The sequence below is a fragment of the Dendrobates tinctorius genome, unplaced genomic scaffold, assembly GCF_039654945.1.
Source record: "Dendrobates tinctorius isolate UK_male_01 unplaced genomic scaffold, ASM3965494v1 ptg000192l, whole genome shotgun sequence".
Taxonomy (NCBI): Eukaryota; Metazoa; Chordata; class Amphibia; order Anura; family Dendrobatidae; genus Dendrobates; species Dendrobates tinctorius.
This window is the reverse complement of record NW_027361859.1, coordinates 5,928,916-5,945,700: the sequence shown is the minus strand read 5'-3', so window position 1 is coordinate 5,945,700 and position 16,785 is coordinate 5,928,916. Positions and strand designations below refer to the sequence as shown.

Sequence of the window (16,785 nt, the reverse complement as noted above, 5' to 3'; positions counted from 1 at the left end):
ATAGCGATATTGTATAATGTCCCAGCAGTGTCACCTCTCCAGTCAGCAGCTCAATCATCTTGTAGGTGAGTTCTAGGATCTCCTGATCATTGATATCTTCATATATCAGGTGTTGAAGTAGAGGCCCCGTGATTGGGCTCAAGGGTCTTCCCCATCCCTCAGACACAGGGGCCTGACAGCGCTCACTAGAGGTCTTCTTCACTACTGTGTAATCCTGGTTATGGAGAGACACATTAATAAATCTCACTACAGACATTTCCAGAGTCCTCACCTCTCCAGTTCTGTCCATCTGTTATTCCCATAGATAAGAATGATGTAATGTGACGTCATCAGAATCTCTCACCTCTCCAGTAAGCCGGAAGAGGATCTCTAGGGTGAGGTGTAATATCCTGTCCACCATCTTGTCCTTGTTCTTATCCATCCTTGACCAATCAGGGAAATTCTCTTAGATACAAGATCTCCACAGAGCGGATCCAATATCGCAAGGACCTGAATGTGAGTAAGATGAGCCAATGTAAAAATAAATAATCCCAAATAAACAAATACAATTAATGGAGACTTTAGATCTAATCACTGACCACAGAAATGATGCTAACATGTCGGGAACTTGACTACGGTAGACCGTCATGTAGCATTACATGTTGCAGATTATAGCTTTCAGCAGAATCATTAGCAATGTTTAGGAAGAATGAAATGTTTTTACTTGGGAAATACAGCAGCCAATTACTACATCGTCACAACATGAAAGATGCAAGAGAGAACTGATCAGTGAGATCATACAATACAGACCAGAACACAACACAATATGCTGTCTGCTCAACACAATCACTGCAGGATCAGTCTACAGATGTCGTACAGGGTGGGCCATTTATATGGGTACACCTATAAAATGAGAATGGTTGGTGATATCAACTTCCAGTTTTTAGCACATTAGTATATGGGAGAGGGGAAACTTTTGAAGATGGGTGGTGACGATGGCAGCCATTTTGAAGTCGGCCATTTTAGATCCAACTTGCTACATGGTGATGTGTTGCCCTCTTTATGCACTGAAGATGGCACGTTCCCTGAGTTTTTCCAGCAACATGGTGCACCACCACATATGGGTGTCAGGTCAAGCATTCCTACAAGGAAACTGACCCCCTTAGACTAGCATTTCTTTTGTGGTGTTGCTATCAGTGTGTCAGGAGTGGGAGAAGAGGGTTGCATTGACAATTCAACACAATGGGCAGCACTTTGAACACATTTTATAAGTGGTCATAAACTTGTAAATAACTCATGAAAGAATAAAGGTACGTTAAAACCAAGCACACCATTGTTTTTCTTGTGAAATTCTCAATAAGTTTGATGTGTCACATGACCCTCCTCCCATTGAAAAAAAATACATTTGGATCCAAAATGGCCAACTTTAAAATGGCCGCCATGGTCACCACCCATCTTGAAAAGTTTCCCTCCTCCCATATACTAATCATCAACCTTTCCCATTTTATTTAGGTGTATCCATATAGATGGCCCACCCTGTATATGCAGTATATCATCCCAATGTAAACAGATAAGGCTCAGTCCATTAAGCCCAGCATCTTCATTAGTCAGAAATATCTCTCTCTGCAGTCAGTGGAATTGCAAAAATATTCACAGCCATGTCCTCATTTGGGCAGCAGTTCAAGTCTAGAATTTCTGACTCGTGAAAAACAGAACCTCACTTAAACATTCCTGGTGCTTTTATTTAGCTCTTTTCATCTTTGCAAGTTCCTGATATCCCACCTTAACAAAAGTGGTCCCCAAACGCTTTTATACACATAAAATAACAAACTTAGATGGTACTCACCAGGGCGAGTGCCGATTCTCCACCTCTACAAAGAGACCAGAGCAGAGGTGGAGAGTTGGAATTAACCCTGGTGAGTAGTGTATTGGCTGCAGCTGTGACATTACAACTATGGAGCACATCGCTGCTGCTGCAGCCAATCACTGAGTTCAGTGCCTCTGACAATATTGACCCAGCTATCCACACTTATTTATTTTAGCGGCCTTCGGCTCAATCTCAAACTGTGGCAACTTGATGAATGAACAAACTGTAGGAAGATCGATCTTGTGCGAGCGTAGTAAGGTCCACCAGGGTCTTCTCTGCCGTTGCCACGCTACACAGACTCATTGTCTTGCTGCCTCCTTCATCTCTTTTATTATCTCCGGATTTTTTCAGCCTGCTCAGCTGTTCCGTTCAGGTGACCTAACCGGTTTTATCAATGCAGACCAATGCATTTACTGGTTGCTCCCTATTCTTTTCTTCTCTGCATAACCAGGACTCCCTATTGATTGGGTTTCCTTTTAACCCCTTAATACATTGCCTCAGTAACCTGACAGTAATTTTATTGTGTTCTTCGGTCAATGCTACAACATATCCAATTAGAACTTCATTATTATTGGCTTTAGTTTAACCCCTTAACGACCGCCAATACGCCTTTTAACGGCGGTAATTAAGGGTACTTAAACCACAGCGCCGCTAATTCACGGCGCTGTGGAGTAAGTAAATAGCGCCCCCCAGTGTCGGATTTTCTCCGGGGTCTCGGCTCCAGGGGGTAGCCGAGACCCCAGAGAACATGAATCGGGTAAGTTTTTACCGACCCCGCTTTTGCAATCGCCGTTATTAACCCTATAACGGCAACCGCAAAAAAAAAAGCAATGATTTTGCATTTAATTTCTCTTTCCTCTGATGTGATCGCACATCAGAGGAGAGAGAAATAAGGTCCCGATCCCCCCCTGTACCTCCCGGTGGTCCTCTGTCCCCTCCCGATGGTCCTGGGTCCCTGCGGCTTCCTCCGGTGGGCGCCGCCATCTTGGATCTGGAGAAAATGGCAGGCGCATGCGCAGTGCGCTCGCTGGGAATCTGCAGGCTCCGGCTGGCAGATTCCATTCATTCATTTTGATCACTATGATAAACTATCATAGTGGTCAAAATAAAAAATAGTAAACCCCCTTAGATAGGCAAACATAATGAAATAAAGAAAATATTTTTTTTTCATTTTTCCATTAGGGCTAGGGTTAGGGCTAGAATTAGGGTTAGGGTTGGAATTAGGGTTAGGGCTAGAATTAGGGCTAGAGTTGGAATTAGGGTTAGGGCTAGGATTAGGGTTAGGCCGGGTCACACTAACCGACGCAAAATATGGTCAGTATTTTACATGCGCAATACGGATGAATGGCCCCTAAACAGTGCTCCGTATGTCATCCGTAATCAAGGTGTGGTCGCGTATTTTGCGCATGTCAGCATCCGTATGGCGATATTTTCTCGCAGGCTTGCAAAATGAACATATAATGGAGTCCTATGACAGGGTTTCTAACAGAAACCAAAGAATAGATATAGACGCATAGAATGCACATATATATATATATATATATATATATATATATTCTATGTGTCTATATTTATTCTTTCGTTTCTTTATTAAAACTGTCAGTGTGAGTTTACTGTATAGCGCACTGAATTGGCGGCTTTGCTAAAAGACACCTGGTGCGTATTTCTCGCAAGTCACATGTATGGTCCGTGTGTAATCCGTATTTTTTGCGCACCCATAGACTTGCATTGGCGTACTACCGCCGTAGTATGCTGACAATCGCAGCATGCTGCGATTGGCACGGACCGTAGAATACGGATAAGAAATATACGGCTGGTGCGAGGGACCCCATAGAAAATCATTGGTCCTTGTCTAATGCGTGCTTTTAGCGCCTCTCACTCGGCCGTATTCCTCGACAGTGTGACCCCGGCCTTAGGGCGAATTAGGATTAGGGGTGTGTTGGGGTTAGGGTTGGAGCAAGAATTGAGGGGTTTCCACTATTTACCAACTTTAGGGGTCTAATTTCTCCTGTTACCCTTGGGAAAATAAAAAAAATTGGGGGCTAAAAAAAAAAATCACTTTTGTGGGAAAAAAAGACTTTTTATTTTCACGTCTCTGCGTTATAAACTTCTGTGAACACTTGGGGGTTCCAAGTGCTCACCACATATCTAGATCAGCTCCTTTGGGGGGTCTAGTTTCCAAAATGTCACTTGTGGGGGGTTTATACTGTTTAGGTACATCAGGGGCTCTCCAAACGCAACATGATGCCCACAGAAAATTCCATCAAAGTCTGCATTCCAAAATGGTGCTCCTTCCCTTCCTCTCCCATGCGCCCAAACAGTGATTCCCCCCCACATATGGGGTATCAGCGTACTCAAGACAAATTGCACAACAACACTTGTGGTCAAATTTCTCCTGTTACCCTTAGGAAAATAAAAAATAGTGGGCTAAAAAATCATTTTTGAGGAAAAAAAAGTGATTTTTTTATTTTCACTGCTCTGCGTTATAAACTTCTGTGAAGCACTTGGGGGTTCAAAGTGCTCACCACACATCTAGATAAGTTCCTTGGGGGGGGGTCTAGTTTCCAAAATGGTGTCACTTGTGGGTTTTTTCACTGTTTAGGCACATCAGGTGCTCTCCAAAAGCGACATGGCGTCCAATCTCAATTCCAGCCAATTCTGCATTGAAAAAGTAAAACTGTACTCCTTCCCTTCTGAGCTCTGCCGTGCACCCAAACAGTGGTTCCCCCACATATGGGGTATCGGCGTACTCAGAACAAATCGCACAACAACTGTGGGGGTTTGATTTCTCCTGTTACCCTTGTAAAAATAAAAATTTGGGGTGAAAAGATCATTTTTGTGGAAAAAAAAATGATTTTTTATTTTCACGGCTCTACGTTATAAACTTCTGTGAAGCACTTGAAGGTTCAAAGTGCTCACCACACATCTAGATAAGTTCCTTAAGGGGTCTAGTTTCCAAAATTGAGTCACTTGTTGGGCGTTTCCACTGTTTAGGAACATTAAGGGCTCTCCGAACGCAACATGGCATCCGATCTCGATTGCAGCCAATTCTGTGTTGAAAAAGTCAAACGGCGCTCCTTCCGTTGTTGTGAGCTCTGCCATGCGCTGAAAAAGTGGTTTACCCCCACATATGGGGTATTGGCGTATTCAGGAGAAATTGCACAACAAATGTTGTGGTTTATTTTCTCTTTTACCACTTGTAAAAATAAAAAAAATTGGTTCTGAAGTAATTTTTTTGCACAAAAAAGTTATATGTTAATTTTTTCCTTCCACATTGCTTTAGTTACTGTGAAGCACGTAAAGGGTTAATAAACTTCTTGAATGTGGTTTTGAGCACCTTGAGGGGTCTAGTTTTTAGAATGGTGTCACTTTTGGGTATTTTCTGTCACGCACACCCCCTCAAAATGACTTTAAATATAATGTGGTCCCTAAAAAAATGGTTCTGTAAATTTTGCTGTAAAAATGAGAAATCGTTTGTCAACTTTTAACCCTTATAGCTTCCTAACAAAAAAAAATTTTGTTTCCAAAATTGTGCTGATGTAAAGTAGACATGTAGGAAATGTTATTTATTAAGAAATTTATGTGACACATCTCTCTGATTTAAGGGCATAAAAATTTAAAGTTTTAAAATTGCAAAATTTTCAAAATTTGCCATATTTCCATTTTTTTCATAGATAAACACAAGACATAATCGAAGAAACTTCACCACTAACATGAAGTTCAATAGGTCATGAAAAAACAATCTCAGAATCAGCGGGATCTGTTAAAGCTTTCCAGAGTTATAACCTCATAAAGCGACAGTGGTCAGAATTGTAAAAATTGGCCCGGTCATTTAGCTGTAAAATGGCTCTGTCACTAAGGGGTTAATCTCGTTTTAATGGTTTTCAAAAAGACAATAACATATCAACACACAAACATAAATGAAGAAGAATCAGTGAATGGTGTTTGAACATGTTGGACAGACCAGTCGACAATTTCCAAAAATTTCAAACGGATTGATTAAGGCTCCAACAACTATTTACCTGATGTTGGAACGCACATTATAAGCACTAATTACAGACCCCTAAAGAATCCATGTTACACAAAACAAGAGAAGGAAAATGTGAACAAGAAATTGAAAAGAAAAGAGAAAACAAACATATACATAAGAAAGATAAAGAAGAGTGGAAAGGGGGGAGAAAGAAGGACAGGGAAAAGGAAGGTATGGGGGAAGGGAACATATGTTCAAAACGGCTCTCCAAGCATTCCCCAGCAACAATCCGGATCCACCCCATCAGGCTGTGGCCCACTACTCAAAGAGCCTATGAAACTCTGGCGAGTCATGAAACAGGATCCACACACTCCATATTCCTCTGAACTTGTCAGAACGATTATTATAATCAGCAGAGAGCGCCTCCATTCTACATATATTCATCATTTTATGACACCATTCTGAGATTTGGGGAATTTGGGTTGATTTCCGGTAGCGTGGGATTATCGTGCGAGCCGCACTCAGGTGCAAACGCAGGATGTCTTTTTTCTAAAATTTAATTGAAAAAGGCAGAATGGAGAGCAAGGCTATTTCTGGACAATTTTCCACCCTGGGTCCAGTTATCAGGATAAAGTTTGAAAGCAATTTCTCCCATAGAGGTTTAACCCCTTCACCCCCAAGGGTGGTTTGCACGTTCATGACCGGGCCAATTTTTACAATTCTGACCACTGTACCTTTATGAGGTCATAACTCTGGAACGCTTCCATGGATCACGGTGATTCTGACATTGTTTTCTCGTGACATATTGTACTTCATGTTAGTGGTAAAATTTCATTCAAATAACTTGCGCTTATTTGTGAGAAAAATAGACATTTGGCGAAAATTTTGAAAATTTTGCAATTTTCCAACTTTGAATTTTTATGCCCTTAAATCACAGAGATACGGCACACAAAAAACTTGATAACTAACATTTCCCACATGTTTACTTTACATCAGCACAATTTTGGAACCAAAATTTTTTTTTGTTAGGAAGTTATAAGGGTTAAAAGTTGACCAGCGATTTCTCATTTTTACAACACCATTTTATTTTTAGGACCACATCACATTTGAAGCCACTTTGAGGGGTCTATATGATAGAAAATACCCAAAAGTGACACCATTCTAAAAACTTCACCCCTTAAAGTGCTCAAAACCACATTCAAGAAGTTTATTAACCCTTTAGGTGCGTCACAGGAATTTTTTTGAATATTTAAAAAAAAAAATGAACATCTAACTTTTTTTCATAAAAAAAATACTTCAGGTTCAATTTTTTTTATTTTACCAAGGGTAACAGGAGAAATTGGACTGCAAAAGTTATTGTGCAATTTGTCCTGAGTACGCAGATACCTGATATGTGGGGGGGGACCACTGTTTCGGTGCATGGCAGAGCTCAGAATGGAAGGAGCGCCGTTTGACTTTTTCAATGCAAAATTTGCTGGAATTCAGATTGGACGCCATGTCACGTTTGGAGAGTCCCTGATGTACCTAAACAGTGGAAACCCCCTACAAGTGACCCCATTTTGGAAACTAGACCCCCCAAGGAACTTATCTAGATATGTGGTGAGAACTTTGAACCCACAAGGGCTTTACAGAAGTTTATAACGTACAGCGGTACAATTAAAAAATCATATTTTTTCCACAAAAATGATCTTTTCACCCCAATTTTTATTTTCCCTAGGGTGACAGGACCCTAAAAGTTATTGTGCAATTTGTCCTGAGTACGCTGATACCCCACATGTGGGGGTAAACCACTATTTGGGCGCATGGCAGAGCTCGGAAGGGAAGCAGCGCCATTTGACGTTTTTGGCTGGAATTGAGATCGGACACCATGTCGCGTTTGGAAAACCCCTGATGTACCAAAACAGTGGAAACCCCCCACAAATGACACCATTTTGGAAACTAGACCCCCCAAGGAACTTATCTAGATGTGTGGTGAGCACTTTGAACCCCCCAGTGCTTCACAGAAGTTTATAACGCCCGGGCGTGAAAATAAAAAATTCGTATTTTTTCCACAAACATGATCTTTTAGTCACCATTTTTTTATTTTCCCAAGGGTACCAGGAGAAATTGGACCCCAAAAGTTGTTGTCCAATTTGTCCTGAGTATGCTGATACCCCATATGTGGGAGAAAACTACTGTATGGGCACACGTCGGGGCTCGGAAGGGAAGTAGTGACGTTTTGGAATGCAGACTTTGATGGAATTGTCTGCGGGTGTCATGTTGCCTTTGGAGAGCCCCTAATGTACCTAAACAGTGGAAACCCCCCACAAATGACCCCATTTTGAAAACTAGACCCACTAAGGAACTTATCTAGATGTGAGGTGAGCACTTTGAACCCCCAAGGGCTTCACAGAAGTTTATAATGCCAGGGCATGAAAATAAAAAAATCGTATTTTTTCCAGAAACATGATCAATTAGTCCCCAATTTTTTCATTTTCCCAAGGGTAACAGGAGAAACTGGACCCCCAAAAGTTGTTGTCCAATTTGGCCTGAGTACGCTGACACCCCATATGTGGGAGAAAACTACTGTATGGACACACGTCGGGGCTCGGAAGGGAAGCAGTGACGTTTGATGGAATGGTCTGCGGGTGTCATGTGCGTTTGGAGAGCCCCTGATGTACCTAAACTATTGAAACTCCCCACAAGTGACCCCATTTTGGACACTAGACCCCCCCACGGAACTTATCTAGATGTGTGGTGAGCACTTTGAACCCCCAAGTGCTTCACAGAAGTTTATAACACTCGGACGTGAAAATAAAAAAATCATTTTTTTCCACAAAAATGATATTTTTGCCCCCAATTTTTTATTTTCCTAAGGGTAACAGGAGAAATTGGACCCCAAAAATTGTTTTGCAATTTGTCCTGAGTAGGCTGATACCCTACATGTGGGGGTAAAACACTGTTTGGGCGCATGGCAGAGCTTGGAAGGGAAGGAGCACCATTTGACTTTTTCAACTCAGAATTGGCTGGAATTGAGATCAGACGCCATGTTGCATTTGGAGAGCCCCTGATGTGCCCAAACAGTGGAAACCCCCCAATTATAACTCCAACCCTAACCCCAACACACCCCTAACCCTAATCTGAGCCCTAACCCTAACCCTAGCCCTAACCCTAGCCCTAACCCTAAATGGGAAAATGGAGATAAATACTTTTTTTTTTAAATTTATTATTTTTCCCTAACTAAGGGGGTGATAACGGGGGGTTTGATTTACTATTTATGGCGGTTTTTATATTTGGCAGCTGTCGCACGCTAAAAGAGGCTTTTTATTGTAAAAATAGTTTTTGCATCACCACATATTGAGAGCTATAATTTTTCCGTATTTTGACCCACCGAGTCATGTGAGGTCTTACTTTGTGCGGGACGAGTTGATGTTTTTATTGGTACCATTTTCGGGCACGTGACATTTTTTGATCGCTTTTTATTCCTATTTTTGGGACGCAGAATGAACAAAAACCAGCGTTTCATGAATTTCTTTTGGGGGGGTGCGTTTACACCGTTCCGCGTGCGGTAAAATTGATAAAGCGGTTTTATTCTTCGGGTCAGTACGGTTACAGCGATACCTCATTTAGGTCGTTTTTTTATGTTTTTGTCAGTTTTATGCAATGAAAACTATTTTATATAAAAAATAACTATTTTTGCATCGCTTTATTCTGCGAGCTATAACTTTTTTATTTTTTCGCTGATGATGCTGTGTGGCGGCTCGTTTTTTGCGGGACAAGATGACGTTTTCAGCGGTACCATGGATATTTATATGCGTCTTTTTGATCGCGCGTTATTACACTTTTTGTTTGGCGGTATGATAATAAATCATTATTTTTTGCTTGGTTTTTTATTTTTATTTTTTAAGGGGTTCGCTAAAGGGGTTAACTAATGGGACAGTTTTATAGGGCGGGTCGTTACGGACGCGGCGATACCTAATATGTGTACTTTTATTGTTTTGTTTTTTTTTATTATTTCCAAAAAATGGATTTATTGGGGGAATATTTTTTTTTTTTTTTCTAAATTTATTTGGCGATTTTTTTTTTTATTATTTTAAGACTTTTTTTTATTTTTTGTTTTACTTTATTAAATAGTCCCAGGTGGGACATCACTGTCCTGTGACAGATCGCTGATCTGTCACATCACAGATCACTGTGACAGATCAGCGATCTGACACAGGCACTGCAGAAGGCTTCCTCATGCCTGCGCTTTGCAGGCACTGAGGAAGCCAGCTTCCTCAGGCCCCCGAAGGCCCCCGTCGCCATCTTGGATTCAGGGGCCTGGAGGAAAGGAGTCCCCCGCAGCAGCGCTGCACATTGCGCTGCCGTGGGGGGCTCAGGGAAGTACGGAGGGAGCCCCCTCCCTGCCGATGCTTCCCTTTAACCCCCGGTACACCGCGATCATGTTTGATCGCGGTGTGCAAGGGGTTAACGTGTTGGGGGCGGTCCGTGCCCGCCCCTGACACATTGTGCCGGGTGTCAGCTGTGATAATCAGCTGACACCCGGTCGCGATCAGCGGCGCTCACCACGTGGGCGCCGCTGATCGCGCCGACGTACCATCCCGTCCATGGGCATAGGGGCCCAGGTCCCATGGACGGGATAGTACGTCGGATGGCAGAAAGGGGTTAATCTTGTTACATTCCCACATATGTGAAGCATTGTACCCCGTTCCTCACCACAGCGCCAACAAATGTCATAGACTGCTGGGAACATGCTATGCAATTTCACTGGATATTGATACCATCTTGTCAATATTTTAACATTTTTCTCCTGTGCATAATATGCAGTCGCCACTTTGTATGTGAATAAGAAACCCTTTTCCCAATCTGTGGAGAGTATACCGTATTTTTCCGACCATAAGACGCACTTTTTTCCCAAAAAAATTTGGGGGAGAGTGGGGGGGTGCATCTTATGGTCGCAATATACTAACCTCCGGGGCTCTGCGGTGCGGTGGTGGCAGCGGGCGGGGCTCTGCGGGGCGGGGGTGGCGGCGGGCGGGGCTCCGGTGCAGGGGCGGCTGCTCCGCCGGCATTTCCTCGCAGTCCAGAGGCCCCCGCACATCCCTTGCTGGCCGCCGCCATGTTGCGGTGGCCTCCGGGAACATGGACGCCGGGAAGATGGCCGCCGGTCCGGGGACGGCGCATGCGCAGGTTCAGATCTCGTCCCGAGATCTCGGGGGACGAGATTCAAATACACAGGAAAATACACAGAAAGCGGGGCAGTATATCCATTTTCACCGCGTTCATTTTCCCGAACCATGACATTCTCAATTTACTGTAATTCAATAAATCCTTATACGTACGATCCAAGAGCGATTGATAATTAAGGGCAAACAATTTCAACAAATCAGGGGTGATGACTACCCCCAGATATTTTATAGCCTCTGATTTCCACTTAAAGGGGAAACTATTCATTGCAAGTCCAACCTCTCCCTGCAGCAGTGAAATATTTAGTGCCTCTGATTTTGAATAAATTACTCAGGAAATCCAAATCTGTCGAATTCTTTCATTATGGAAGGAAAAGATACTTGAGGTTGGGAGACAAAGAGGAGAAGGTCATCCGCATACAGTGCTGTTTTATATGTTCTGGACCCTATTGTGACCCCATGGATACTGCTGTTTTTCCTTATTGCATTAGCTAAGTGCTCCATTACTATTACATAAAGAAGGGGAGACAACGGACATCCCTGCCTAGTCCCATTCCGTATCGCGAAAGACGACAACAAGGCCCCATTGGCTCTAACTCTAGCAGTAGGGCACAAGTACTAAGAATATTAATTGCAAAAATCGTGGGCCTATGCCCACTTGATGTAAGGGCTCCCTCATGAACTCCCAATGGACCCTGTCGAAGGCCTTCTCCGCATCGGCAGATAAAAGACCCATAGGCAAGGAATTACTCTTAGCTTTAGCGATCAATAGTAAAGTCTTGCCTCTCTGCCCTGTACAAATCCAACTTGATCTGTATTTATGATAAATGGCAATAGAGGGGATAGTCTTTCTGCAAGTATTTTTGAGAATATCTTAATATCAACATTTATTAATGATATGGGCCGGTAGTTAGATGTGATGGTGAGGTCCTTCCCTGGTTTAGGGAGGACACTAATATGAGCTTCCAATGACTGAGGGACAAAGCCTGTTGTGTTGGTCAATGAGTTAAAGGTTTTATTCTTAATGGGGACAACTGTGCTTTAAGAGACTTATAGAATGTTGGGGTAAAGCCATCTGGGCGAGGACTTTTACCTGATGGTGTAGACAATTGCGAGACTGACCTCCTCTGTGATATCCTCTTCCAGTGCACCAGAACACCTGACTGTCCAAAGATGGCAAGGCAGTATCTTGCATGTACTCCCCAATTCGATTAGACAGATCGGACGGGGAGAGATCTGCATATTGTCCTTTAATATTGCAACTATTCCTTTAGGATTATGAACGTCTTCCCCATTTGATTTTTGATATAAGGGACATAGGCCGCCGCAGAGTGAGGGTGAAGTAGCCTCGAGAGTGTCCGTCCACATTTGTCGGACGATTCATAAAAAAAACTTTTAACGTGTTCCCTGTGCCTTAAATACTTCTGGTCTAATAAGGCTCTAAGATCATTCCTCTTTTTGGACAAATCTTTCAGGGTTGCTCTGGGTATTCTGCCTTGACTGTAGCCCCTCCAAATCAGGGCCCCCCGCAGCGCCGAGCACCGGCCGGTCCAATGCATCCGTGGGTACCCCACCACACACTTGGGCTCCAGAGGCGCAAGTCCGGGGTCCGCCATTTTGGGCCACCCGACATCCCCAGCCGTCTCATCCGGGCTCCCCGCCGCTCCCTGGGACCGATGAATCTGATCCCCATCACTTGGCAAGGCCCGCTCCTCCGTCCGCAGCCCAGGAGTTGGTAACTCGGGAGTCCCTGGCCTCCTGAGCAGGAGCCGAGGAATTCCCAGCAGAAACAGCCGCCGCCATCCTGAATCCCATCTGTTATGAATGAGTCACCGTAGGAGGCAAAAAGCACTTATACAAGCTAAGTCCAGAAAACCAGAGAAGTTGGCAACTATCAGAATGCAGACCCCTGAACCTATCAACACAACTAGAAGTAGCCGTGGGGGGTTCCTACGATGCCCTAGACCCCTCGATCACAGCCGGAGAAATACATAGGCCTAAAGAAAGAAAGGGGAAATCTAAACTGCCCCAGAGCAGACCCCAAAGCAATAGGCAGCCCCCAACATATAATGACGGTGAAGCAAGATGAAAATACTAACACAGACAGAAAGATAGACTGAGCAAAGACGGGGCCCCAAAACTACCTAGATAGGAAAGGAAGGCTGCTGTCTGCAATCTGCAAAAACCCTATCAAAGACATAAGCCAACCAGCTGATATGAAAAAGGCCCTGAAGCAGCTAGGCTTCAAAAACTGAATCAGCACTCAGGTATTTTCAGAAGACAGAGCTAAATGAATTCAGCACACCCCAGCAGGGAATGGCAGAAATCCAGAAAAACAAAGCAAAAACAAAGTCAAAGAACAAAAGCAAAAGGCCGAGCAGCAAACTTAGCTTTGGAGGAGCAGGAATTCAGACTGGTCTCCAAGGATCCCACAGAGAAATCACCCGCAGGGCAGAAGGGCGTCGGCAGCATTATATCCAGTCCGTAACTCCACTCAGCCAGTCACAATCATCAGCCTCAGGTGTTTGACAATCAGGCTCACTACCTTTCTTTACCAGAAGAGGGAGTTCCTCGGGCCTCAGTAATGAAGGGGAAAATGAACTCACAACACCCATCCTTGCAGCAGGAGCAGACACTGTGCTTCTTAAATACCGGGTAATACCCATCCGGGGTTTTTTTTTTGGCATATTCACACTGGTCTGCGCAATGTCCTTCCTTCTTTTGGCTGGCATTGATGTGTTTTGGCCAGACTAGAAATGTTAGGCATGCCCTAAAGCCGGTCCAGGGACGGGAGCAGCTAACTGTGCGACTTCACTCCTCCATAGCCAGGCCATGCCCCCATTATTATTGGCTTTATGCATTTATTTAGCTTTCCTGGATATGGTGAATTGAACGATCCATTTTTTTTTTACTATAAATTCATGTCATGTTTCCATTTTCTTCACGCCCGGTGAAAACACGCAACACAACTTTTATATTTATTGTTTCCCCTTTTTTTTTTTTTTTTTTTTGTAGGTTTTATACTACACACTGGATGGTTCGTCATTTAGAAGTATAAATTCATCAAAATATTAAAGTAAACACTGCAAAGGAGAAAATCCAGAATTGCCATTCTTCATTCGCTATACCATCCGGAAATAATGCAAGACAAAGAAAAAAAAAAGTCAAATGTATCCTGAAATGGTAAAAACAAGCGCTCACATAGCTCCATTGACAGGGTAAAGAGGAAATATAAAAGTTTCAGAAATCAAAGTGCAGTTTCTATTTTTCATAATTTTTAGGAGGACGCTAAACTAATTAAAAAATAATTGTGATAATAAATAATTAGATCATTTTTACAGCTCAAATCGACTCTGTAAAAACAAAACCGAAAAAAACGAGTCTTTTTTTTTCCCCATTTTCCAGTATATTCTATGATATAATAAATTGTGCCACTCAAAGCTACAACTCTTCCAGCAAAAAGACAAGTCTTCTTCACATGGCTTTGTCAGCCAGAAAAATGAAAAAAATGACTGTTACGAGAAGAGGAAAAATTAAAAATGCAAAAAATGAAAAGCGGCTGTGTCCCTAAGGCTAGCGTTGACGGGCTGCGTTAATGGTATAGCATAACGCGATCACGCTATGCTATACCCGCTAGCGGTGACGGAGCCTCAGACGCTGCAGCCCGCGTCCGGCACATCGAGAACGTGTGCCGCTTTGCGGCATGCGACGCGCCCGAAAATGGGGCTGAATGGCAGCGTTAACGGACTGCCTAAACGCAGTGTGACCCCGGCTTAAGTGGTTCTATAGGACTGTATGAGGAAAGAACGACGTCTCTCATCACATCAACTTCTCGGAGTCAGACAGGAAGTGAGGAAAGTAATAAGAATCATTATTTTCATATAGCGCTAACATATTCCGCAGCGCTTTACAGTTTGCACACATTATCATCACTGTCCCCGATGGGGCTCACAATCTAAATTCCCTATCAGTATGTCTTTGGAATGTGGGAGGAAACCGGAGAACCCGGAGGAAACCCACGCAAACACGGGGAGAACATACAAACTCCTTGCAGATGTTGTCCTTGGTGGGATTTGAGCCCAGGACCCCAGCGCTGCAAGGCTGCGGCGCTAACCACTGAGCCACCCTGAAAGACGATAAGCTGATTACATGTCAGTCCTGTCAGGAAGGCACAGGGAGAGAATGAGAATCTACTATAGTTGTCTGACTTCAGAGGCCTCCATCTTCTTAAGCCGAATGGAAGAGAGTATCGTCCATTTATCTGAGGTAAAAAGAAAGGCGAGATCCTCCATTTCATGTGAAGCAAAGTGAGAAAGAAAGAATCTTTCCCCTTATCTGAGGTATAGAGCCTCCATTATTGTATCTGAGGTTCCACGAGAGACAGAGCCGCCTCCATTCTATGCTACACACGCTGCCCTCGCAGACCGCTGACCTCAGACTACTGTCCAGTGCGGCCGGTGTCAGACCGTTTCCTCCGCAGTTATTCCTGGAGTTAACATTCCCCACAGTGTGAATGGGACGTTGTGTGTGAGGAAATGTTCCCGGCCGCCGGTATCAGGTACTGAGCCCTGCACTTGTTCTCTCTGTACAGCAGGGGGCGCAGTAACAACCAATCCCTGTGCTCCACTATAGTCACCCTGGTATCTAATGCCGACCCTTCTACACACTGCTACCCCACCAGGTGTGAGGCTGGACAGACACCGGTCTCAGATGGTTTAGTGAATCCTGCACTGAGCAGGGGGTTGGACACGTCCCAGGAGGTCCCTTCCAACTCTAAGGGTGTGTGCACACGCTGCGGATCTGCAGCAGTTTTTGCTGCGGTGTACAGTACCTTTCTAACCTATGGAAATCAATAACCGCAGTGCAGATGCTGCGGAATTTTCCACGCGGATTTGCTGCAGTTTCTAAACCGCAGAAAGCAATGACATGTCAATTCTTTCTGCGGATTCCGCAGCAGTTTACCTTCTCCTCCATTATGGAGATGAAGAACCGCAGGGCAAAACCACAGAGCAATCCGCAGCGTGTGCACACAGCCTTACAATCTATGATCTATAGCCGAGGAGAAGGGCTCCAAAATAGTCTCACTGCTGAAGCCCTACCCGCCCAGTAATGAGGAATCTCCAGCACCTACCTCCACCCGCAGAGCCGCACTCCACATATATGGCTGCTCTGTGCGCACAGGACCTGGGATGAGGTCACAGGAGGGGAGGAGTCAGGGGTCACATGATCAGGGGCCTCAGTGTATGCAGGACTCTGCTGTGCTGGTTGTCATGGTGCTGGATGAGGGGAAGTTTCTGTGTGGGGTCAGGAGGGGGTTACAGGGGGGATGTAGCAGAGCCGCGTGTGTACGAGGTGTACGGAGCGGAGCCGTGTGTGTACGAGGTGTACGGAGCAGAGCCGCGTGTGTACGAGGTGTACGGAGCGGTGCCGTGTGTGTACGAGGTGTACGGAGCGGAGCCGTGTGTGTACGAGGTGTACGGAGCGGAGCCGTGTGTGTACGAGGTGTACGGAGCAGAGCCGCGTGTGTACGAGGTGTACGGAGCAGAGCCGCGTGTGTACGAGGTGTGCGGAGAGGAGCCGTGTGTGTACGAGGTGTACGGAGCGGAGCCGTGTGTGTACGAGGTGTACGGAGCGGAGCCGCGTGTGTACGAGGTGTACGGAGCGGAGCCGTGTGTGTACGAGGTGTACGGAGCGGAGCCGTGTGTGTACGAGGTGTACGGAGCGGAGCCGTGTGTGTACGAGGTGTACGGAGCGGAGCCGTGTGTGTACGAGGTGTACGGAGAGGAGCCGTGTGTGTACGAGGT

The 16,785-nt window shown here is 44.6% G+C and overlaps 1 protein-coding gene across 1 annotated transcript in view; it reads right to left on the bottom strand.

Annotated features, from left to right (window-relative positions):
• LOC141055810 (uncharacterized) overlaps nucleotides 1-16,237 on the bottom strand; it is a 62,030-nt gene extending 45,793 nt beyond the window's left edge. Inside the window, exons 1-3 of the mRNA XM_073552523.1 lie at nucleotides 16,113-16,237; nucleotides 344-489; nucleotides 35-214 (exon numbers count right to left, since the gene is read on the bottom strand). Of these exons, the coding sequence (XP_073408624.1) occupies nucleotides 35-214; nucleotides 344-421 (258 nt within the window). The 5' untranslated portion in view covers nucleotides 422-489; nucleotides 16,113-16,237. The remainder of the gene's footprint in view (nucleotides 1-34; nucleotides 215-343; nucleotides 490-16,112) is intronic.
• Between the last annotated feature and the right edge of the window lie 548 nt (nucleotides 16,238-16,785).